General features: G+C 44.6%; 2 protein-coding genes and 1 long non-coding RNA gene across 23 annotated transcripts in view; all 3 read right to left on the bottom strand.

The window, feature by feature from the left end:
* Positions 1-12,785, bottom strand: part of CCDC6 (coiled-coil domain containing 6) — a 47,618-nt gene extending 34,833 nt beyond the window's left edge. For 2 of the 4 annotated variants that reach the window (XR_003498699.3, XM_027462470.3), the window contains exon 1: positions 11,830-12,244. Coding sequence is in view for 3 of the 4 variants with exons in the window: in XM_027462470.3 (XP_027318271.2) it covers positions 11,830-12,177 (348 nt within the window). In the remaining variant the exon portion in view is untranslated. Of the gene's footprint in view, positions 1-11,829; positions 12,245-12,462; positions 12,568-12,722 lie in introns of those variants that run through there. The other 2 variants (XM_072040057.1, XM_038181645.2) reach the window with 2 other exon arrangements.
* Positions 12,786-13,621: 836 nt separating this feature from the next.
* LOC140002797 (uncharacterized) lies at positions 13,622-20,883 on the bottom strand. Its single transcript, XR_011810337.1, has 4 exons — positions 20,610-20,883; positions 20,344-20,516; positions 16,399-16,522; positions 13,622-13,970 (listed from the first exon to the last, which is right to left on the bottom strand). It is a non-coding gene; the product is annotated as an uncharacterized lncRNA (long non-coding RNA).
* An 830-nt stretch (positions 20,884-21,713) lies between these two features.
* ANK3 (ankyrin 3) overlaps positions 21,714-25,459 on the bottom strand; it is a 355,138-nt gene continuing 351,392 nt past the window's right edge. For all 18 annotated transcript variants that reach the window (XM_072040023.1, XM_072040026.1, XM_072040016.1 and 15 more), the window contains one exon: positions 21,714-23,092. The gene's annotated coding sequence lies outside the window, so the exon portion shown is untranslated. The remainder of the gene's footprint in view (positions 23,093-25,459) is intronic.

Here is a 25,459-nt window from a genome sequence, read left to right as displayed (position 1 = left end):
TTGGCCACCCCCAGGCAGAAGCTGGGAGCTCCCAGCCGCTGTTGCCTCACACACAAACCCTGTAACGTGAGCTAGCAGCAGCTACAGGCCAAGACAGGAATCCCCTAGCAGGAAAAGGCAATCCAGCCCACAGGCCTTTCCAAGCGGCTCCATCTCACTGAGCTGTTTCCCCTCCTCACTGCTGCCCACGCACACGAGGTGTGACCGCACCGTGCTTCCCGCACGCTCCACAACAGCACACTGCCATGTGCGTACATGTCGAGGCGCTCTGAAATACAGGGAAGATGAGATGCTCCTTGCTGACACGTGTGCACACAAGGTCATGAGGGCCACTGAACCAGAGCCCGGCATCTCTCTATTAAACCTTCACCGATGGGAAGTTGAAAGGTTTTTGTGTTACTCTTTGGCATCCACTGCTGCTGCTGTTTCCCTGGTCAACTCGTCGGTAATCTCGTGCTGTAAATAGCTCACTAGTTAATCAATAAGTGCAAAACAAACAAAATACAGAAGCACATGGAACAGGTTCTGCTTTTGTTCAGCCACAGCGTAAGAACTGCTGAAAAATGAAATAAAGATGCAGGCATATACGGGTACACAGATATACACATAGCTGCATTTGTAGCTTCATGTTAAGTTTGCCGGACTTTTTGTCAACACAGCCCTCTGGATATAAAAGAGGGGAAAAAAGATCAATCTGCATACAGCAACTCTTGTAGCGCATACTGGTGGGGCTTTTGTTTAAGTTCTCTGTGTTGTTGTTTTTTGGTTTTTTTGTTCGTTTTTTTTTTTAATATATAGAAACTTATATTCCATGGCCACGGGATCATTAGAACCATCACCCTTCTTTAGAAATGTTATGATTTTATGTTTGATTTGCATCTAAAACACTCCAGTTCAATGCAATCCAATTGCATTAGGCTGAGAAAACAATAATCAATACCAGCTTAAAACCCAGCAACACCACCACGGTAGGAGAATCTGCAAGAAATACAGTCCTGCTGCAAATCAGTACAAATTACTGTGTAATGTCAGATGTCTAATGCACAAAAAATGTAAGTAGCATTGTTTCTTAAGGTAATATATTTTAAAGTATTATTTTACCTCTTTTTCCCTCACGTTTTATCTTTAAGTGTAGGCACTTGGCAATTACAAAATATACTGCCTTGGTTTGACCAACTAGCAAACTCAGTACTGCATGCTCACAAAGTTTCAGAGGAGGAAAAAAAGATTCAAAAGGACAAAAAAAAAAAAAGAAAAGAAAAATAAGAAAACAGAAGAATAACTACAAGGTGACTAATTTATTGAATAGCCTCTTTTCACCTAGGTATCTACGCCTGTGCCAGCGGGCGCTGACCTGTGTTTTAAAACAACAAGCTTCTGCACAAAATGCAACCACAGCAAGCTTTTGCTAAAAGCATCTATCCTGTCACAACTGTTTTTCTTTGTAGACAGGAGTGCAAATCCAGGCAGAGAGGAGAGAGAGGTTGACCATCCTTCCAAGGCATCTTCACGGAAGCCCTACTTCCCTTTATGCAGCTCAGATAAAGCACAGCAAGCACGTGCATATAAAACTCTTGCTCTTCTTCACCAGAAGAGACGACAGCCCCAGCATTACCCTGTTACACCCCATGCTTCTAGGCAGAACGTGTTGGATCACCGACGCAGTGCCTCCACAACTTTCTTACAAATGCATTTTTTTTTTAAATGACTCATTTCAATACAACACAGATAATTGTCAGGGATGGCAATGTTTTCACCCCACCAGCAAGGCATGCCTAGTCACTCAACAGAACTAGCCTGCTAAGAGCGTTCCTTTTAAGACCCCCTTATTTCCTCTCTCATACCTTGGTTTTCTAAAAAGCACTTGTCAGCTTGTTGCTGATGTTCATCACACCTTGTTCCAAGCCAGTTCAGTTATGAAGCGCCCAAGGCACCATCTGTCCCAATGTTAACGCGTATTAGCTCTAATTCCATCGGAGCAAACAAGTGATTTCACTTATGATTTCCTACAAGTTAGTGAATGGAGATTTTTTTCTCTCCAGTTCAGACCTCTTATCATACATACCACAATATTCTGAAGTGCAACCACTTTTCTGGCTTTCAAGACAAGAAACACGTCTGTTAAATTTGCAGGAAAAGATGATGAGGAAAACGAAAGATCCATATCCTGCTCTGCCTCTCTACAAGCAGAAGTTTGCAGGATATGGGGAAATACAATCATCCCTGACTGTTCACCCCAAAAAGAACTGGAAAAGTGGGTCTAAGACTGAGAAGTAACCACACACACACAAAAAGAAAAACAGGAAATGTCTACCACCCTCTCCACCTGTGGAGCAAGAACTTTCAGGTAAATACCTCAATTTTCAAAGAAAAGGGATGTTATTACAGACCTTCATCTCAGGTTGAATTTACTCTTCAGGAGACAACTCTCTGGAGGTGCCCACTCTCCTGATTCTGTCACTACTTTAGGGTCTACAAGGGCAGGGTTTTGCCTGTGAATCAGTTCCTGGCAACACTAGCTGCAGAAAAATGGTACTCTTCATTTGTCACAGGTGTGCAGAATACATACTGCTTGAAGCTCTTGGAAAAGCACTGATAAAAAAATCCATTTGGCAAAATTCTTACTAACTGCTTTTGCTGTTTACTTGGAAGTGAAGAGAAACAAAGTGGAAACTGCACCGCTATAGGAAAAAAAGCAAAAAATAAACACTTTTCCAACATAATCTGCTGAAAGTAGAAATTAAACTGTAAGGAACAGAAACTTGGTACTACAGTGCATTAAACATCAGACTTTAGCACTTCTGACTTGATAAGAATCATTTACACTTTTACTCAGGACTGAACTGTATCATTGTAGGATTGCTTTTTTTAAATCTGTGTGGTAGGAGTTTTAAATATCATGATTAGCATCCATAACAATAAAGGAATTAAAAACCCCCTAAGCTCCACAGCCATAAGCAGAAACATCACATTCCGAGGCAGTTTAAAGAATTAAAACATTGACCAAAGTTTACAGATAGCTGAAACTGCCTGGACACTGATCTACAGCACAGCTGAGGAGATGCACATCTATGTTGTTGACGCAAGGAAGACAGGGACACTCAATATGAGTGATCAGCAAGCTTCATTTTATTGCCTGAATAGCCTAACTTTTATAGTGAACTTAACAGGGGCGGACAGTGTTTCACACAAGATTATTGGTCAAAAGCACTCCGACAAACAACTACAAGAAAACAACCCCACCTGCAAGAAAACAACCCCCTTGTGATTAGCAGTCACATAGACCTTGTCCTTGAAGCCAGCTACTGGTAACAATATTTTCCTGAATTCCTCAATTGGGCGATGTGGGAACACTGTCATGGGAACTTCTCATAGTCGTCCTGGTAGCCTGGTTTGCTCAGCTGCAGCAAGCCATGGGATTTTTGTTGTTTCAAGAAATCCCTCAACACATCTACCTCCTAAAGCTTACCCCAAACCAAAAAGCAGACCACATGCAATATTAACACACAGAAGATGAAAATTTTAAGCAGGTATATTCAGAGTTGAAGGGGAATAAAAGGCCTTAGGCTAAGAGTTTCTCCCTCAATTAGAGTATCAATTGGAGGAATGCCCTCTTTCCAGGAACCAAGTCTCAGCAATGGAAGACAGGAAGGGACACACAGCTCCCAGGGACTGAAATGACTGTCACTACAGGCATCAGGTAGCACGCAATGCCTGTATTTTAAACAGACAAGTTGAAAAAATACAGATGTAAGTGTCACACTTAAAAAATGATTTAATATTTCTGCAAATAACTTGCTACAATTTTAATCATGGAATCCTTACAACCCACAGATGTGAAATCTGCACATCTGCATCATCTTGTGCTAGTTTCCAACTTAGACATTTGCTATTTTACTTTGGAATAGTTTACCTCAACTATCTTGCCTTCACTTTTACTTCTTTCTTTCATCCCATGTATTCAGCAGGACCATAATGGTCAATCTTACAAAACTAAGACATCTCTCCACCCAGACTGCAGCACTCGACTGACAAAGTAGAACCTGAGATCTTGCTTCCTGGATGTCCCCAGGCTGCTGTGTTAGAAGCAAAACATCACAGCAATGTTTTCTGTTAGTGATCCATAGGAATTTGTTTTGTATTTCATTTTCTGCCTCTTCTGGAGCATGTCTTCATCTCTTACATTCACTCTGCTTGGATCCCAAAACTTGTGCAAAATCCAGTTTGTACATTTTGTCCCTATCATTCTCCTCCTCCAGATTTTTTTTATTTTTTTTTTTTAAGGAGGACGACAAAAAAGGATTCACCCCTTGCTCTGCTGCTAAATTCAGCAACTTCCTCCTACCCCCAAGCATAAAAAAGAGCAGCAAAGCAACTGTTTCTCTCTGCTGCTTTTAACAGGCTATGCTGAAATACATCAGATGCCTACCGCTGACAATGTTTGCTCCTTTGGAGGAGCACTGCCTCATTCTTCACTGCACGCTGCAAGAACAGCTCATGAGAAACCAGCACCACGTCCACCCGCAGCACCCCCTGCGCTGAGCTCCCTGACCAGCCCTGTCTGCAGCAATGCAGAGTCACCCATCCAAGCATTTTGTGGTCTTCCAGTTTGCACCAAAGAGTACCTTATGGGATGCACTGCAGTAACAAAATCTGTCGCTGAAATCATGAGCAGTTGTGTAAGATTGCTTAACACACCTGTGCTGCATGCAGTTCTATCTCCTGACGTACTACAAGGAGTTTTAGCGTTACAAGCCCAGAGATGAAGATGCATCCCATACACACCAACACTTAGGACTAGGAGCCTAGAAAATAACTTCAATATTAACTGAAGTCAGTATCAACAGTAGGAGGAAACAACCAACAAGTTGTTTACCAACAAGGAAAATGAATTAACACATGCAAGAAAACCAAAGACCATGTAACTGCTCTAAAAGTCAGGTTTTCTTCATTCTTCAAAATCAGCAATAAAAATCAAGCTCCATCACACTCAAAGCCTCAACTAAAATGAAGTACTGAACTTCCAGGATTTGGAAATTATTCTGCAGCCTTGCCTATACCAGCTTTTCAAAGTGGGATTTGCAACAAGGCTAGAACCTCTAAAGAAGCCTGATGTTTTTCTCTAGCATCCGAAGCAACAGCTGTGTAGTGCACATGACTTGCTTTTTCTTCAGCCAAAGCAAACCCGTTAGGGGCACAATGCAGAAGAAACTAAAACAACCCTCTCCATTAAAATGTTTAAGTCACTGGAAATATACTAAGCAAGAAGGGCCGTTAGTGTCAGTAAGTGTTCAAACCTGCCACTAAATGGCATTCTGAAAATAAAAACTCACTACAAACCAGGCTGATGCACAATTCAATATAAATTTGATGAGAAACCTCATCAAAGAGAAAAGCAAAATAACTCCACATACAGAACAGCAAGCCTAGAGAAACACCAAGAACTTCGCATTATTAAGAATTCCCCAATGCACTCTGAAATACCAGTTCTCATTTCACTTCCAGCCCCAAATTAATTCCGAACAATATGCCAATATTCCTATTGACTGAAGACATGCCACCATTATTAAACACAGCAATACCAATAAAGTCACAGACAAAGGAGTAGAACTGTTGTGCAACCTTTCAAGGCAAGCAAGACTCAGATGGTTATCGGAGTTGGGTATCAACCCAATGGCAGTACTGAAAACAAACTCATTTACTGCATAAAGGACAGAAACATTAAGAGAGTAATTCAGTGTGGTTTTATAGGGAACAAGTTCTGGCAGATAAGCATAGACACATCTTTCAGCCAAGGACTTTTTGTAATAAAGATAACCACAAAGGTGTAGGGCACGTCCATGGCACGCATAAGACTTTCTGATTTAGTAATGCATGCTATAGCATATTTAAAATGCCAGTAATATACTCAAAGTATACAGCTGGAATTCCGAAGTGGCTTACAGATCTGAAAAACACTTCTCAGTAGGAAATTTCTAATGCAATTTCACACCAACACGTACTAAGCACAATGTTGATCAAAACATGTACTGTGCGTTGTTATTCAGTAAAGCCCCCAGCAGAGACAGCTCACCTTCGCTGCTGCAAACAGTATTGGTGAAATTAATATTGGGGAAAAAAACTCATTGGGGCTGCTACCTCTTCGTACTAAGAAGAGCGACTCAGGAAAGTCAAGAACAAGGGAAAATACCCTTCCCCAGACTATGGTTTGGTGCTAGTAACTGTGGAACCAAGAGCTAGCAGGCAACCCAGCGCTACAAGCCAGGTCTGGAAAAGGCACGCGTGTGCTGCTGCAGCTCTGCCAAATTAGCCAGGGCACACAACGCTAAGCTCACAGAGAAAGACCAATGATACCAGATGAAAAAAATCGAACTTATCCGTTCCAAATTAAGCTCTCACAAACATCTGGATAAACTTGAAGCAAGAAAATGTGTTTAGACCCGACCAGTGCAGCATTTAGCCACAGCGTTTTCAATCCAGCACATTAGAGTTCCAGCATCTCAGAGTTTGAGAGCTTCTTTCAGTTGTCAAAGTAAAGTAGAAGATGTCTGTTGAAGCCTGTATCTTTGTCAAACTTATTAACCAAGCCACAAAGCACTGCAAGAACCTACGGCTCAACAAGGAATGCTTTGAGTAGGAGCACTCGCACAGGACACTCAGATTCTTCATCTCAGAGACTTATTTACAACCAAATACTCTTCCCAATGACACTTTTCAATAAGAGTTATTTCAATAACTCTTTTCAATAAGAGGTTTGTTTTGTTTTTTTTTTTTTTTGTTTTGTTTTTTTTTTTTTAGTTTGCTTTTTAGCCAGTACTAAGGAAGTCCTACAGCACACACAGTGATGTGCTGTTACCACCACTACAGTTATTTTTTTCCCGGGACTTCAACATGCCAGAGGCCATACCCAAGTACCAAAGGGAAGCAGATGATAATACACCTTCCTACTATTAGTTTGCCAGCAGTGCTGCAAATAGCACTGCTTTTATCGTGTTAACCTAAGGGCCAAAAACATTAAGTCCATCATTAAGCTTCTTTCTTCCTTTCCAGGCGTTCTGTAGAAGATCAATAGAAACTTCTTGAGAATGAGGCAAACATAAAATTCAAATACAAGGCAGTCATTACCTATATCTGCTCTTCCTGAAAAGTTGTGCATGAAGTTACACTGTGCATGAACTTGCTAATCTTTGCAAAAATGCTGTCTGTACTCTAAAAAGCAGGTAAACAAAACATTTCTAAAATAAGGTATTTGAGATAGATTTTTAGGCTGACTACAAACCAGTCATTGAACCAGTTGGATACTGAAGCTCCGAAGACATTTCTTACACCGACAGAAGACACCACAAAACAGCAGACCCATCTCTTTCACACGTGCAAGACCTACTTTAAAACAGAGAGTAAATGATAAACTTACAGGTACCTCTTTTAAAACATTAATCTCTTCACTTTCTTGGTCCACTTTGTACCTTTGTACCTACTAATTGATTTCTCCCATTGATCCCTCTGCCCTTAACTAAGCGCCTTTCAAAGATTTGCATTTTCAGTCCACCCTTTCTCCTGCTGTTCATATTCTGCACTGGAACGGGTGTTCTGCTTTGAAACTCTGGTGCAAACTCCATGGCTGGAAAAAGCTGTTAAAAAGCAATTTTTGCAGAGGATTTTCAGCGCTCTAGCACATCCATTAACTTCCCCTAACTACCTATCCAGGCTGACATTTTCCATGAAGAGCCGTGGCAGCAGATCACAAACATGCACACATCCCACCACATACTTCCTTGAGAACAAAATGCTGAAATCGTGTTTATTTCCAGTGTATAACACTGGTTGTTTACTGAGAAAACTGCAACAACTCTACAATACCACACAGGATTTTGCCAACCTGTAAGTCACTGGAAGCCTGTTTGTTTTCAGGAGATGTCTGTTATGGGAAGCAACAAATTTCTTCAGAATTTGTGACTACAAGCAAGGAAATGAGAGCTGAGTAAGCCTTTCTCTTCCATTGTTTCTCCCAGCTTATAGAAGCCTGTTCACATTGCTTTGTAGAAATGCAAAGGAGAAGGAAAAGCCAGGAGACGCAACTGCCCTCTGCTAACACCCAGAGAACAGCAACAGCCAAGCTCACACCTGAGGTGCAGATTTAGCTGCAGAGGTTACTTATGCTGGCAGCAGTTTGGATCAGTCTGTTTCATCCAAACCGATGCTCCTTTGGGCATCCACGAACCCCAACACCATGCGACTTTTAGGAGTCTTTCCCTCCCTGCAAAGCAAACTGAGGAAAAAATGAGAAGCCATTCTTTAAAATCTACATTACAAACTGCTGCATCAGGCACTCTGGAGTGGGAACATTTTCAAATTAAGGCTACTCAAGTACACAGTATTGGTTAGAAAAAAAATAATGGAATAAGGCTTATTTTACTTTCTTTCTCTAATGCTATAGGAGATGCCTGACTTTAAGAGGCCAATCCACATGAGTTAAATTTCTGAATCTAACAATCAAGGGTAAAGCATGTATGTACCTGTAGGAACGAGGGACTGAAACTGGTTTTGTTATCAAAAGCAGCCTGCTTTTATGAGGCCTGTCAATTGAAAACAATAACCAAGAAAAACAAAATGCTTCACTATCAGTTAAAGGCTACATGTCTTTCAGTGAAATAGGTCGACTTTGTAACATCAAACACTGAAAAGTGGAAAAAAAAGCTAGAAGTCTAAGTTCTACCAACTTCAAAAGAAACTTCCTGACAGAGACATGTGTGCACGCAGCTCCCAGCTGAAGTTCTTCAGCTTCTGTGGTAGGCAACAATTCAATGGGTTGGAAAGCCGTCATTCCCCCACCCAGTTTTCAACGTACTTTTATTTCACTAGAGAAGTTGTGCTGTCCCACACTTAGTCCACTAAACGTGACATTTCCTTGCAGACCTTTCTCACCAAGAAATAAAGGAAGTTCACACAGGAACTCCACTTGTGGTACCGCAGCACTATAACCAAAAGTAACTACTTAACATCACAAATATGTAGCTTTTAAGATTTTCAGATGCACATTTTTTTTCCCAACCTAAGCACCCACCATCCTGTCCGTTTCCTTAAAAGAATCTTGCAGAAACATCATGCGATCATATAATTAAAGATTGCTAAACATGTACAAAGGGAACCGTCTTCAAACAGCTCAAGGGATCTCAGTTACTTCTTTCCAGTACTCACTCTTGCACTAGCAGATACTACTTCTAATCTACGCAGCTCTCACCACACATAGCCTCCCCCGTGGTTGGTTACCAATAACAGCGGGTCGATTAAAGTTACCGTGTATATTTATTTAATTTCACAGCCAACACATGACCAACAGCATAATTTCATTTCCATTTCAGGCTACTGGAAGGAGCAGAGCTTGCACAGCGTTATGGAAGTACACCTTGTCCAAGCTCATTTTACAGACCCCAGTATTAAACCAGCATTTGTTTTTACACGTTTTAGAGGAGAGTTCATATGGAGTTAGTAAGCATACAAGACTGCGAAGCCAACACCTTTTCTCAGCCAGTTTTCCAAGCACAACTACGTAACATAGGTCCCCTACACTGAACACTTATTTTCAACCCTATGATGCAAGGACTAACTACAACATAGAACTATCAGCAAGCTGCTAAGTAATTCCCAAACCGTACACATTCATATGTAACGTGTACACCAATAATACCACAGAAACAAAAGAGATGTCATTAAGGTTGGACCAGATGATCTTAGAGGTCTTTTCCAACCCGAATGATTCTGATTCTATGTTAACACATTCAGCAGTATGGATGCAAGAGGAAGGAGGTAGAAGACCACTTTCTACTTGGTAAAGCTTAAAGGGAAAATATTCAAAACCATTAAAGAGAACAGAGGGAACTAAGGGAAGTTTAGTGTCCCTGCAGCACTAGCACGGCCAAGTTCAAGCAAAGGGACAGCAAAAGGCTCAGGGATGAAGAGCTTCATGGCTAGAAGGGTCACCTTCACCTACAGCACACAGGTTTAGTCATTTCAGCCGCTACTTCAGCTACCTGTCAGTTTTATCTGCGCTTCACGGCCCATCCGTAACAAATGATAAAAATCAAAGCTGATTCGTGACATTACAGTGCCTACAGCAGGAAGCTGGCGTGCCACAGCCCTGCCCGCACGGCTCTCCTCTAGGAGCAGGAGCTGGGTTGTGGGAGTAAATTGACAAAGGTTTAGAATCACAATGGAGAAAATCAGAAAACTTTGCATTTACCTATATTTACATGCAAATGGCACACATTTCTGTGTTCCAACAAAGCTCATCTCCGACCACTTTCATACTTGGAGCAATATGACAAAGTATTTTGACTGCAAATGTGTTTACATTAAGAACTATGTAAACCACAGCACAGAGTCTTAGTGGCCTGAAAATAAAAAATTGTTTTGCATTCATTATTTTGCTGCTTGCTGAATGAGAAGCGGCTTACTTAGCTGTGCACACAGTTTAGCATACCAAAGAGAGAGTGTCTGCTAAAGACGCTGGTTTTCTACACAGCCCACAGGTTGCTATAAAAGTCTAACACCTTTTCTCTCTTCAGCCAGGATGTCAGAAAAGATGCAGTTTTAGATTTAAGAAAAATACTTAATTTTTGTCAACTGAAGTCTGATGAAAACGTGAGGTAAGAAGTCCCCAGGAAAGCTCCAAAACAACCTTAAGTCACGGGAACATTTTTTTAACTTGTTTACAAACAATAACACACCTACCAGGGGTTCAGAAAGATGTTGTCTTTCTGACAGGCGAAGAGAAAATGTCTGACTGACAAGATGTCTTAGCCCCTTCCAGCATTAGAAGGCACTCCACTGCTACCTAATTAAGACACATTCTCTACTCGTGCAGTATTAACAAAGCACATGTTTCCCTGACTGGCACTATATTTGTCATCCCTGAATAAATTACTTCTGTATTGTATTTCATGCACTCTTCCGGCCCACATCCTGCTAGAAGCTGAACGCTTACTACAGGGACCAGATGCGAGGTTTGCCTTGATAAGCTCCAGATCCCATTCCTTTGCTAGATATATCAACAGCGAAAACCTCATTATCAATAGGAGAGCTGATACGCTTGCAAGAAAACACTCCCTGTGAAAATTCAGAGAAGAAGAAGAGGACAAACACAAGCAGGTGGGCTAGAGAGCCTTCCAGGGCACGCTGCACTGGCCAGGCCGTGCAGGCCGGTGCCCGCAGCCCCCAGCGCTACCTCAGCGGTGCCCAGCACCTCACCCCTCTGCCTGCTCGCAGGCCGGGAACACCTCAGTGAGCGCTCCCCGCAGCTGAAGCAGCACAAATACCGCGCTCTGACCCCCCCACACCTCACTGACAGAAGAAAATGTCACGGCAGCTATGTTTTGGATGCGTTCTGCCGAGGACTGACACCTCACAGCATCGAATGAAGCGGCGGTGCAGTTTATCCTCTCAGCGCTCATTACCAGAGCCGAGCCGGGCCAGGACAGCGCGGCGTGTCACCTGCGCTGCTTCCGAGGGACTTTCGGAGTTGTTTCTGACTAACCTCTGGGAACAGCACCGCCAGCGCGGCGGCGAGCCCGGCCCGCAGCCTTTTGGCGACCGGGGCGCTCTCCCGCAGCCCGTGCCCGCGGGGGTGCCCGCAGGGGACAGCCGCGACCCGCGCGGGAGGACAACCGGGGCTCGGGGCAGCTCCGGGGCCGCGCCTGCCGCCCTCAGCGGGGGCCGTGTGGGGGCCGGGCCCCTCCTGCCCGCTCGGCGCTGCCCGGCCCCGGGGGCACGGCGAGGCCCGGCCCGGCCCCGCGGCGGCTCCCCCCCGCTGCCGGCGCCGCCCGCACTCACGATGGTGACGCTGGCCTTGCGCAGGTCGCGGTTCTCCTCCTGCAGCGCCTTGCACTTGAGCTTGTAGGTCTCCAGCTCGATCTTCAGCACCTTGTTCTCCTGCTGCAGCGAGGCCAGCCGGTTCGTCAGCTCCTCCAGCCGGAACGGCGAGATCACGATGCCGCCCGCCTTGCCGCCGCCCGCGCCCCCCGAACCGCCGCCGCCGCCACCGCCTCCTCCAACGCCGCCACCGCCGCCGCCCGGCCCCGTCGCCGGGCCGCCCGCCGCCAGCGGCCCCGCCACGCCGCTCCCGCCGCCCCCGCTGCCGCCGGCGCCGTCCGTGTCGCTCTCGCTGGCGCTGTCCGCCATCGCCGCCGCTGCCCCGGCCCCGCCGCCGCCGCCGCCAGGCGAGCAGGGGGCGGCCCCCGCCGCGCTCCGCCGCCGCCGCCCCGTGCGCCGAGAGCGGCCGCCCCGCTCCGCCCGCGCCCGCCGCCCGCCCACAGCGCCCCCTGGCGGCCCCTGGCGGCCCGCGGCGGCCCCCCCGCCCACAGCGCCTCCGCCATCTCCTCAGCGGGCCGCGGCCTCGCCGGGCGGCCCCGCAGCCCCTGCCCGCGCCCAGCGGCACCCGCCCGGCCCCCCCCTTCCGCAGCTCACCGCACCCCGGAGGCCGCCGCCTGCCCCCGTCCGTCGGTCGCGATGGGAATTGCTTTGCGGGCTCGGTGCTGGGGAGCGGCGAGTCTCAGCCCTGGGTTTCTCCTCCTGCAAGGGACAACGTTGGCGCTCACTGTTTCAGCTCTGACAGTGTCAAAAAGCACTTTTATTCTGCTTTAATACCCCCTTAAACATCCCCCACTGCTAAGGCTTTTGAGTGTTTAAATATTAAAACAGTAATACCAAACAGCTTATACACAAACCTTGGGTTTTACCACAAAATACACAGGAAAAAAAAAAAAAATAGGCATTCAGCTCCATGACCCGTGTAGGGAAAACCTGCTCTCACATAGCAATTCTTTGCTCTGGGTGACACAAAGCTGGAGCCCCAAAGTTTCATTTACATGCAGCTGAAACAACTGAAACCCCTTTTCTTAAAAGATATATATTTATATACCCATAAAATATACACGTACACACAGTGCTGCCCTGTGAGAAAGGGGAAGTAACACAGCGAGGGAAAAGCCCCTCTGATGCTGAAAAGTTCAGTCATCAGCTTCAGCAGATTGCAGAGAAGTACACGTAAAAGGTGGTAAAAAGTGACTCTCACCCTTAATTTACAGTGTTTGAAGTTAACACCAGTAATGTTCTTCAAGGCTTTTGCTTTTTAACATACAGGGTCAAGTCCTTCCTCATGCTAGAGCAGCATTACGCAGGCATGGCAGTGTTGTTTTTCCACGTTTGTAGTGGGATGGGCAAGGAACCCAACTCTTTCCTTTTGGCTGTCCCTCGTTATTTGTGTGATGTGTAATGTGAGGTGAACCTCTGGTCACGTACTCGTTCTTTGCGTCCTCACACTGCCCGTGAACAAAAGTGATGTAATCTTCTGTCAGGCTGGCAGCTTCCTGCAGCCAGCCGTGCTATTAATTTTTTTTCCCACCAAATACATCTCAAGATGCTAAAAACTTCCTAAGTGCTAAACGTTCAGGTTACCAGGCACAGTAAAATGGAGGACAATTTTCTTCAGAGGTGTCTTAAGAATCATACGGCAAATTCAAGGGAATAGGGATTTTTCTAGGGAAAGTGCCCCCACAATTTGTTGTCCAGGTTAATTCCTGTCTGGGGCTGGGAGCAGGAGAGAAGAGCTTTGTTCCCTTGGACATGGCTCCTGGAAAAGCAGTGTTCAAGCCGAAGGGGAGAAGCACGCTCCCTGGAAATAACATCACCCTGGAAACAGATCTGAGGACATTCCTTCCACTTTATTCAGCATGAGGCTGCTATGGACCTGGCTTCTGGCACTTCCAGTTTGTATTGATGTGCATCGATGACTTCAGCTAAACTTCATCACGATGATGACATCAAAATGCTCTGCATCTTGAATTTTAGGTTGTGGCTTTGCAGACTTTCATTTCTCTGCTTTCATCAGGAAGCTGTCTGGAAGGGGGGCTGTGTGCTGCAGCAGTGAGCATTTAATGCTTGAGCGCACTCCAGCAGGGGCTGCAGTGGAGACTCTTCAGAAAGAGAGAAAAAAAAAACACCTTAATCACATCAGTCTCCTGCCGGATTGTTTGCCAGAGTTATAAGCATTTTCCTTGGCCAGATCAGATAAGTCCCAGGGACTAGAAGGAGGAGGAAAATTCCTTACTGGAAGAGTTGATTTACATTCAGGATCATTTTCTGAGGTGTGCAAAGCTGTATGCTGTTACTGGAATATACCTCAGCTACAAGAAAGAGACTTTGCTACTGGATGCTGTAAGACGATTTGTGATGAAGTTAGGTTTGTAATCAGATAGCTGGAGACCGGATTGCAGAGCATGCCACAGCTTGTCCAGGCAATTTTAATAGCACAAACATCTAAACCAGGCAGAAAATCTAACCGCAGACCACTTTGGTGGTTCTTCCCTCGGGCAAGAAGACATAAAGCAGCAGGGACTGCCCCGTGGGGACGATGGCACAGGGCGCCTGGGCAGCTCTGGGGCAGCCAAGGACCAATGACACCCCTCCAAGGACCAACTCACCCCTCCAGCCTGTGGTCCTGCCATCCCACCATGGCTCTTTCATCCCCAGTACCTCAGGGGTTTTGCTGAGAGCAACGTGTGCAACACAAGTCCCACAGCACAGAACCCCACTGGGATGGGCATTAGGGCGAACAGGACAGGGACTGAGACAGGCTGGCGCGCGGGTGGCCCCAGCCCTGGCCATGCATTTCCCTGAAGTCCTCCTCCCCTTTCCAGCACAGAGGCTAAATGGCTCGTTAATTCAGCCCTCTGTGCTCCTGTAAAACTGTTTTAAATTAAGATATGTTAATGTGTATCTCTCATTTTAGATAATGTACATTCTGATTACTGTATGCATTAGTTGCCCTTCTTTATTATTTCTTTGAGGAGTAAATGAAAAAAGGAGTGAGTTGTAGGGAAATACAATGGAGTATATACACTGTTCATTATATGGAATAACGTGGTCTGTATTGCTCCTGGATAAATTAGTCATTGAGACTCTATAATTGGTTTCTTAATTATTTATGAAGGGGTCTTTTAACAACAGTAATTTTTCCATTAATGGCAAGGAGGGATTTCAATATCTCTTACTATACTACCTTTTTGTTCTATGCCACAGCAAATTTCAAATTTTATTCTTTGTAATGGCTATGATATATGAAGGAATTCCTTCTCTGTAAAGTAATTATTCTTCTTGTCTGCCTGGGAATACAAGTGTAGGTCATCTTATTTTTGGTTTCTTAATCACAAGAAAAGTAGTAAGGGCCTTTCCTGGTTTTCAGAAGCAGGTGGGATTTTCTGAGCTGCCTGTCTGCACGCCTGAAAAGGGCACAGCATGCAGAGATCAAAACATGGGGAGGGAATGGTTGTACCCTTCCTACAGGAGGAGGAATGCCATTAAAACATGATAGGGCTGTCAGTGTCACTGCCATGCTCTGCCAGAACTGTGCTTTGGGATCAAAACTGCACAGGGGAGGCACAGATCCCACCCTGCCTGCCGCTCTCCTCATGGTCTGTCAGCTCAGGGTGCGATAGTAACAGCAGCCTGGGTGTGCCTCTGTCATGTGTGGGGCCAAATACTTGCAGGGCCATGCTGTTGGGAGAGCAGGTTTAGGGTTTGAACGTAAGGAAAAGGAAAAAGGATGTGGGACACAGCAGGTCGCTGGTTGGAGGCAAATGGTGCTGCCCTGTAGTAACGGGGTTCCACAAGTAATGAGAGCTGTTCTGGACAGGTCATTGCAGTTCAGTAAAATTGCTTGTAAATGGGTCTGCTCGTGTTAAGGAAGCCTGCTGAACACAGGCGTATCATGAGGAAAGGTTATTTCTTGTAAACGTGAAGCTCTTTGTGCTGTTCCCCTTCAGATGTCTGTCAGCACGCAGGGCAGTTTGCCTCTATGGTCTCCATCCATGCTCGTGCGCTCCCTTCAAAGCGGACTCATTTCTAAGCAAACAGGTTTTTGATTGCATGTTTTTTCTTCATCTAGCTTTGGTTATCTTCCCTATGATTTTCTTCCCTAGTGTTGATTACCTGGTTATTTCCATTGTCTTCAGTAGCACTGCTCAGGTTCAAGTACCTTGTGGGATGGAGGCCTAAATATTTTGAAAACCTGAATCAGCAAAATGGTTGTGCTGAGGCCTAATCCTATCCAGCAAACTGCACAGCATGCTTAACTATAAGCCACTCGTCAGCCCTATCAATGTTAATCTTAAGTGCTTTACTGATTTGGAGGTGTGTAATTGTCAAGAGGGCTGACTGGGCAGACACCGTTGCTACCTCACACAGCAAATCGTGCCTGGAAAGCCCACGGGGAGGTGCAGCCGATGCCCTGTCTGGCGGCTGAACCGGTCTGCTCAGCCAGGGACTGTGCCCACAGAGAGTCGTGCAGCTGTCGGTGTCCCTTTCAGCAGAAAACTTCTAGAATAGGCAGAAATTGCTACAGACCTGCAGGTACGTCACTGAGGTGATCCCAAGGCAACAGGAGAGTTTCTTGTCCTAGGTCCCAGCCTCCTCGCCGTCCGCGCTCTGCTGGGATTGCATCAGAGGTCTCGCTCCCCAGCCAGCATGCCTGCTTTCATAATAATAAATTATAACTTGGCGCTTTTGTAGCACTCTCCAGTTCAAAGCTGTGCTGAAACATTATCTAATTAATTCTCACAATAGCCCTGGAAGGCAAGAAACGGAGGTAGAGAGCTAATGTACTTGCCCAATGACAAACAATGAGTCAGTGGGAGAGTGGGAGTAACACTCAAGGGCCCTTGATGTTTAGATCTGAGACGGCATCCTTCTTTTCATAAAAGCATTTCAGTCATTTGAAAAATAGCACCCATATATTTAATTACAATTACATCCAACTACTCCAAATTAATAGATTAAAAAGGGAGAGAAAATGTTAGCCTAATTAGCACCCAAAAAAATCACATGCTTTGCACATCAGTAAAATGTTAACCCAACCAATTAAAAAGTACAAATACGTGGTAGGAGCACAATTAGCAACCCCCTGTTTTTAAAGGCTCTGGGTTACACAGGACAGACATCCCCATGTTGTTGGGTGCGTGGGCACAGCCCCAGCCCCACTGGCAGAGCACGGGGTCTGTCCCTACCGCAAGGGACAAGAGGCTTGCATGGCACTGTCACCCAGCACGGCCGGGCTGCTGTCACCACCATGCCGACAGCACGAGGGCCCAGGCAGACTGGGGTCTCTTGTGGCCTGGCAGGAAAACACGAGGATGGCTTGGAAGCAGCTGCTCTGCAGAGGTGCAGCTCCTCAGTTCAGCAAAACAGGCAAAGAGTCGCAATAATACTTGTAAAAAAATAAGTGCAAAGCTCGAAGGGGGCAACGGGGAGGGTTGGTCCAAATAATGCATCTTAAAATGTCACCGGCACTGTAAAAATACCAGAGCAGATATCAAATCAAGAAGCAGCAATAAAAAGGTAGGAATTTATCAGAGATGCTATCAATACAGGAGGTAATGGGCAATTAGAAACAGTATTTCATAAACTTACATCAACAGTAGAAATATTTGTATCAAATATATTGCTGGAGTGAGGGATTAGAAGAGGGATGTTCAGAGATTTAATGGAATCCTTAATATAATTCTGTAGGCCCATCAATCAGCTGGAAGAACTGCTCTAACAATACAGTTTTATTAAAATGTTCAGTAGTTATAGACTGAAAAGACCAACCAAAGATAATTAACCCCGGGAAGAATTCCGTGCAGTGCTGAGTAACCGACTGAAATAGGGAGGGGGGAAAAAAGGGGGAAAGACAGTTGCATTAAAATGCAATTAATGGAAAATATTACTAGGAAAATAAAATGAAGTAGGGTCAAGAATTGTGACCTGTGTACAAGCAGTTATTCAAAGGAGTATACTGATCATGTGCGTAGAGATTTTACCATGGTGGAAGAATTGTTTAAGGAGAGGAGAAAGGTAGGTTTGGAAAACATTTGTATATGCAGAAAAAAAAAAAACAAAAAACAAAAAACAAAAAACAGTTCACTAATAATGTGGATTGTCTACTGATGCAAGATAAAACATGTTTTCTAAGAAGCAGTTCACACTAAAATAACGATGTGCTGCTTTCTTTTTCTGACCAATAATTATTTAATCAGAAACTTGTATTAGAAAAGAAGTCTCTCTGCAGGACAGAGGATATGATTATGAAAATTTGCTGTGTGGTAGCAATTCAGCAGCCACTGAATCTTCAGCTCTTGGGCTTGTATTTTGTATCCTTATTTTCCCAGTGAATTTTTTTCAGAAGTTGTAATAAGTTTGTTCTGTTGTTATGGCCATGCCGTAACAATTTCCAGCTTCTGGAATCTTTCCAGAGAAGTTGGTGAACAGTGGATCACTGTGCGTTGCTGTTTTATAGACCAAATGGCTCTCAATTATTGAACATTAGCATGATGGGAAAAGCACCAATAAAACTTTTATTATAAATCTTTGCCTTCCTCCAAAATTTAGGGTCAAATAAATAGAGCCATGCACAATTAGCATACTGTTTTTAGCATCAGCAGTTATGAAAATGTGGCATATACACAGATCTTTCTTGAGCAGCTCATTTTTCTGTCCTTCACTAACCTTTTTCTTTTGCAGTAATGGATTATATTTTATGTAAAGCACTTTGTAGCAGGCCAGGTTTCAGTTTTATGTGTTCCCCTTCCCTACCCTAGGATCTGTAACTCAGTCGGAAAACTTCCGTGCTTTCCACAAAGGGAGAATTTTCCTCCTTGTTCTCACCGTATTTTCTCTCTCTCGCCCCAGGGTTAGAGGGGAGCTGCCCTGGGGCTGTTCCTCCTCCAGCCCAAAAGCAGATATCCTGTTTGCATCCAGCCCAGTCTAGCTTTGCCTCCTTCTGCGTCTCAGCATCAGCCTCAGCCAGGCAACCCCCAGCCCGCACCTGAAGAGAGGGGGCCATGGAGCCAGGGGCTGCGCCAAAGCCATCGCTGCCAGGCAGGTGACAGCACCGCCACCTTCCGTGACCCTGCAGGTAGGTCTCCCCCAAAAGACATTGTTAGCTGTACTTGTGCTGAATAGCTGGCTGGGTGGCATTTCACAAGTTTCACATGTTTAATTTTTCCCTTAAAACTCAAAACCCAAGACTCGTGGTCACGTGCCCCCAGCCGATGGAGCACGGCAGGCCACAAGGACGGAGGAGGCTGGGGCCTGGCTGTGGCAGCTCTGGGCTGCCCCCCATGACCATCAGCTTCCCGGGGGTTGGGGGAGAGCTGGTCCCCAGCCCCCTAGAGCCCCACAGTGCTCACCCCACACCCCTGATAGTCCCCGATTCCTGGCAGTCTCCTTCCTAGGGGTGCACTGAGAGCCCTTCAGCACATGTGCTTGCACACCAAGCTGCAGCAGCCCCCTGATGGAGCACGTCTGGATTGCCTGCTCAGTGCAGGCTACAGACAAAAGCCTGTGTTAAACAATCCCCCAGGAAATTAGCATTAATTAGCAGGGTGCTGCAATCCCGCAAGCTACTGCCATTTATCCCCACTAATGTCATCTCTGCGCTACAGGAACTCTTCTAATTTCTGAGATTAAAACTATTACCGGCCACAAATAAAAAGTAATGGATAATCTTCCAGAAATGGAAAAAGTATTGTAGAATATTATTACTAGGTAGTGCAAAAACAAATATCAAAGGCTAAAAAGAACCCCGTATTTAGCAATCTAGTTTATATTAATAGATGCAATAAAAGTCCCATGACTTACAATTTTGCCTCTAAGGGGAATGTTCTCACTGGAGAAAATACGAAAAAAGACGAAAGCACGTATTAAAGGCAGAGCCTTCACTTGGGCTGCATGCATCAGTTGCTAGTATTGGCAAGATTTCTGTTTTCCTTCTAAAATGATTGTTTATGCTTCAACCTTGTTTTTTCCCAAATATCCTGAGCTACTGTTGGAATCAATGCATTCAGAGCAAAACAAACCAACACCCAGAAAATCCTGTTTGTGCAACATGTAGTGGGAAATTTTAAACTCTGGAAATGTAGGTGCAGGGTTCCTGCTTTGACTTCCAGTTTCTCCTTTGTATCAAAGCTCCAGGGGCAGCTCCTCCCTGGAAGGCAGCAAGCGCCTAAGGGCCAACCTGCATGGGACCTGCTGGCAGTAGGCACAGCACTGCCTGGGCATGGGCAGCGCTGCCCTGAATGGCCCAAATATGCGTCTGTGGTGGTCACAGCCTGTGAAAGATGTCTCTGGAGCTTTCAGGCAAACCAGCACCTGCTCACGTGTACCTCCATGGTCGAGACCGACTCCTCAGGCTTGATGGTGACAGGTGAATCACCACCACCAGCAGGAGACCTGATGAGATTCACCTGCATATCTCTGCTACCCCACACAAGTAACCCCACTTTTATCTAGACAAAAAGACTTTCTGCCTACCAGAACTACAGTGCCAGCTTTCTCCCTCGTCAGTGTCAGGTACTGAAAGGTGACCAGGCAGATGGATCAAATGAAATTCCGTATTTTGGATGCTGCTACAGAGATGAAGAGAGGCTCTCCTATGGTGCTGCTCATGCATTCCTGCTGCTGGCCACTACAGCCTTTGTTTCAAACTGTAAAGCCATGATATAATAGTAAATATATGCATCTACACACCATTTACTAAAAAAAGTATTCATTTTTGTCTAACTGATGTGGATACTTGCGTCTGGGAGAGCAGCAACTGAACAGTGAGGTCTCCAGAAGCGTGAACGCTGCCGTTGTTGGACTGTGACCTGCAGTAAGATGTATTTGTTCTTCACTTTTGTAAGTGGCATTTGCCCTGCAGACTAGCTTGTGTAAGGACTGGAACCATCAGCATTGTATCAGCAGTATCCTGAGCTTGGTAAAAGGTGCATGGCAACACAGACTGGCTGCTGAAATTAAGAAAAACCCTTTGTTTACTGCCACTACTTCAAAAGCTCACAGCCCTAGTGACTCAAGCACTGACAAACAAACCTGTTATGCTCTGCTGAAGCCAAGTGCTTTTCACCAGTTGAGAGCTCTGCTGACTGACCCCAGGTGAGGACTGGTTCCTGTGGGGATCAGCTTTCAGAATAATGCGGATTTAACAAGCAGACTGAGCCATCTCTGTAGCAATGGAGCTTCCTCGGGTGCCAAGTTAGCATAAAATACATCTTCGTATTACCTTGAAAGTTAGGTAAAAGTGAACCTTGAGCAATAAAATTATTTATTACACTTAATCAGAAGACCACAATGAGTGTGTATTGATGTTGCTTACAAAACTTTGCTTTGGCAACAAAGCCAAGTATTTATATATAATGGCCCATCACCTGTGCTATACAGGAAGTGCATGCAATATACAGGAGATGTACACTTCATTTACATCATCTACAACGGGTTGGTTGTTGGTGTGACTGAGACACGCTGGGAACAAAACTGCTTTCAGCAGTGGTGTTCCTGGTTCGTGATGGGGTGAAACAAATTAAAGGTCCAGAGTTGACACGTGTTGGAGAAGAGGCTGTGCGTAACCTATTAGACTTGTCCTTTCCCCAGGTCTGAGGAGGGCTCCTAATGTCCCAGAGAGGTGGGGTTTCCTTACTTTTGCTGAGGATGTGCTGGCTGCTGTGTTACTCCTGTTCCACCCACTCTGGGACAGCCTGCCAAGTGATGACCTGTCACACTATGAAGACGAGGAGGTGGATCACACAAAAGAAACTGAGAGGAAAAGAAGCAAAAAGCCAGGGATAATTAATGGCTGACATTCCAAAAACACTTCTATAGAGCACAATAACACTGCCAAATACACGTTATCCAAGAGTTTTAACACAATTTATTTTATGCTTAAATAATCAACTAGATCATCCAGTGTTTGTTGTTTTCATACATATGTAATTAGAGCTATTATCAATGAATGCTGTTTCCATATGAATATAATCAACAAATCAAAGTATTTCACCAAAACCCAAATAAAAATGCCCTTTAAAACACAGCAGCCTTAACAACCTAATATTACACTGCTAGGATGATTACAGATGATTGGCTTACTGAAAGATTCTACATCTTATAGCCAGTACACAATACAGTAATAATTTTACAGCGTGCTGCCAGTCTATTAGCTAATAATTTCTCTTCAGTTCATTTAAAAATATCCCGAACTTGTGCCCGTCAGAGCACCAACCCACTTCTAAAGCTGCAAGCATTACCCCCATTATAAAGCGAGAACAGATAGCACCCCCCTCCCCATAATGCAACTACTGTATATGTTATGGTTTTTAGGTCATTTCATTGAAAAATTGGCAACAGCAACAAATATTAGATGAAGGGCTTTGTGTTTACAGATAAAATCTTATTTTTCATGTTGCAGTATAGTGTTTGCAAAACTGGAAAAGATTTAATCAAAATAAGGTGAAACACATGCATCAAAATATTAGTACTCTGAAGAAAAATTTTCACAGAACTACAGAATTCCTCATTTTGGGAATCATTTAAATTTGCAGCAGATTTTAAAGATTTTTTTAAAATCAAGCTAGCGTTTTTGCATATACAAACATTATAATTGCTAATATACAAGAATCTGTGAAGATACACCCAGAATATCCCTGTAGGTGTAGCCGCTTGAGACACCTAGCCTGCTCAATGCATTCGCAGTATTCTGTTTGTGATCGAAAAGGCAGTGCCTTATCAACATTTATTCTATTTGTTAGAATTTATACAGTGTTATTTATTTACAGCAAAACTATTGATGTTTAAAAAAGAAACAAACAGTGTTTTATACCCTGACAGTTTGGGTCCAAGAAAAATAAGGCGAGCTGTTGTGGATTTTAGTAATTTTAGTGTCTTTCCATGGTTTAACCATTTCGTCTTCATACATCCCCTCTGGCCACAGGAATTTATTTCTTTTGTGATGACATCAAACTGCTTGAAATAAGCTGTTAACAGCATGGCATCTTGTATATACACTGCATTGTTAACTGCGCACTCTCCAATCCTGTGAATGAAAGTGAATTTCCATGCTCTGTAAATTGGCTCATGCTAAATTAATTTTTTTTGTTGTTTTGTTTTTGTTTTTGCATAAAAACCATGCGGTTAATGTGTGGAAGCAGCAAACACACGCACACTTTTATAGGTGAATGTTTAATTCCTGTTGATTTTTCTTCCAGAATACTGGCAGTAAAAGCACACAGTCCTACAGAAAGAAAAGAGAGCACAAAGTCATTTCAGAATATCTCAGAATCAATTTCATGCCTTTCCCTGACTAAACAAAATAGTTCTAATTGGCATTATGGGATTCTGTAATGGGATAAATCATACTGTTTCTAGGTATGTAATGAAATTAGCTGAGCTCCCAGCATGAAGGGAAAATGCATCCACAGACATCCACATTGCTCATGAGCTGATTTACAAATATGTTTGCTAGACACTGCATTTCATCACCCCAGACAAAGTAACAGCTTTTCAGAATGGATTACAATAAATCTGTACTCTGTAATGGAAGAAATAGCATTCATTATCTCCGAGAGCCGCTTCTTTCTCAACCCACTTTTGTTTATTGTCTCCAACCATCCACAGTGGTCTAAAACGTGCACTCCTTGGACATCCACCTCTCTCAGCTGCTTGGGGAATGGGACCAAGAGAGCCAGGAACCTGGAAGCAAGCCTTTATGAGGCTTCATGAAGGACAGAGCAAGGAAGGGCTGTCTAATACATCTTCCACCTGGCTCCATGAGTGGCACAGAGGAGACAGAGGGTCCAACCCCTGTTCTCCTGCCCATCCCAAAATGATCATGCAGCCAGCACATAAAAGCAGGTTTGTTAAATGCGTGACAGTGACGTCTTTCAGGAGGGAGGCACAAAGCAGAAACGAAACACTGGTGAATGGGAGCTGCAAGACCTGCGAGCTCCCCAGCACCTGGGTGCTGGGAACGCTGTTTGCAAGTGTGGCTTGTGCAGTGCCTGCGGGATTCAGGCTGGCATGGACATGCCTGTTTACTAATCAGGTCACAGGTCCACGCACATTCCCTGGGGAGCCCTTGCGCTCTCCTATGCTGAAACAATGTGTCCTTGCCCACATCTACTCTGACATATTATCTATTCCGCAGCTGAAAGCTGCCTGTTCACAATGCAGCAGCAGTCAGGCCAGCTTGCACAGTACTGGGTGGAAACCTGTCCCGTAGCCCTGCAGAGCTTCAAAAAAATGTGTGGCTTTTCCGTTCAACCCGTATTTTGCAATGGGTTTACTTGCAATGGTCACAAAGCAATTTTTACAGCAAAATCTAGCAACAGATGTTCACCCCCCTCCCCCCCCCCCCAAACATTTAAAGGAAAAGCAGCACTTCTGTTCCCCATTTATTTATTTATTTATTTATTGTCTTTTGGGACCAAGAAACCAACTGGTTTTCTGTCAGAAACCCTAGTCTCTGAAAACGTAACCTCTTCTGCATTCAGATGGAATGTCTTCAACAGACACTTCAGACACTTGACTGAGCTAACAATTATTTAATACACCCTTGCTCATGACCTCTTATCAAAGCTTGGACCACAAAGACTCCTCTTACATGACAAAGTTCCCCCTGAGCAAGGGCTTATCTAAGGAGGACTAAGTTTCTGATGGGCTCTACAAGGGCAGAATTGCCTCCTAGAAGGCACAAAAGAAATGCATCAACAGCCACGGGAGCACATCTGCTTCTGAGGAAGTCAGACTGGTGTTCTCAATGTCAGAATATGTTTTATACATTAGGCAAAGACTGCTTTATTAATTAGTGTCATTTTATTTTAAAATATCAGCCCTCCTTATTCCAAATATGAGCTGCATCACACTTGCAGGCTGGCGGGCTCTTCATCTGCACCACTTAAGGAGTTCAATGCCCATCCTGCCGTCAGTGCCTTCAAATTCACACATTTCTACTGGTTTCCCCCTGCGGATCCACAGTGGCTCTGGGTGCACAGAGGTAACTGCCCAACAGATCTCACCTTAGCTTTAAGCATGTAGATAGCACTCAGGTGGAAAGGAAAACTCCGAATTTCAAAAGAGAAGCATGGGAACTAACTTGGGACACAATTTCATACAAGCAATGCTGTCCCTTTGGCTTGCTTTCCTCTGGTATCCCCGAGCTCCATGAAGGAGAAAGGCCTGCCCTTTCAAAACATTAAATATTTTATGAGTATATTCAGCAGCAAACCATGTGAAGTGGTATTATTCTATTAGCACATGTGGGAAGGCTCTCAATAAAAGCAGGAATTCAGTGGTTGTGCTTGACTGACCCGGTAGGTGCTAGGAGTTGCTGAAAGCACACTGAAAGCAAGCCAGTCACTTTATGGTGCTTGCTCTGGAGGGCTTGATCCCATAAAGCTCTCTGCAAGATACCACACATCGAGTCCCCGTGGTCTCAAGCAGCAGTATTCACATACTCAGAAAACCAGCATGGCCAGGTGGCTTTAGGGGGGCATATTACAGCACTTGGAAGGGACTAAGGACACTCTGTTCTATACTTCCACATCGCTATTTGTTATATTTTACAGGCCCTGTTTATTCTGTTCTTTAACCCTAAAATCAA

Source organism: Anas platyrhynchos, chromosome 6 (genome assembly GCF_047663525.1).
Source record: "Anas platyrhynchos isolate ZD024472 breed Pekin duck chromosome 6, IASCAAS_PekinDuck_T2T, whole genome shotgun sequence".
Classification (NCBI taxonomy): domain Eukaryota; kingdom Metazoa; phylum Chordata; class Aves; order Anseriformes; family Anatidae; genus Anas; species Anas platyrhynchos.
Note: the sequence above shows the minus strand (reverse complement) of the source record. Positions and strands in the feature narration are given on the sequence as shown.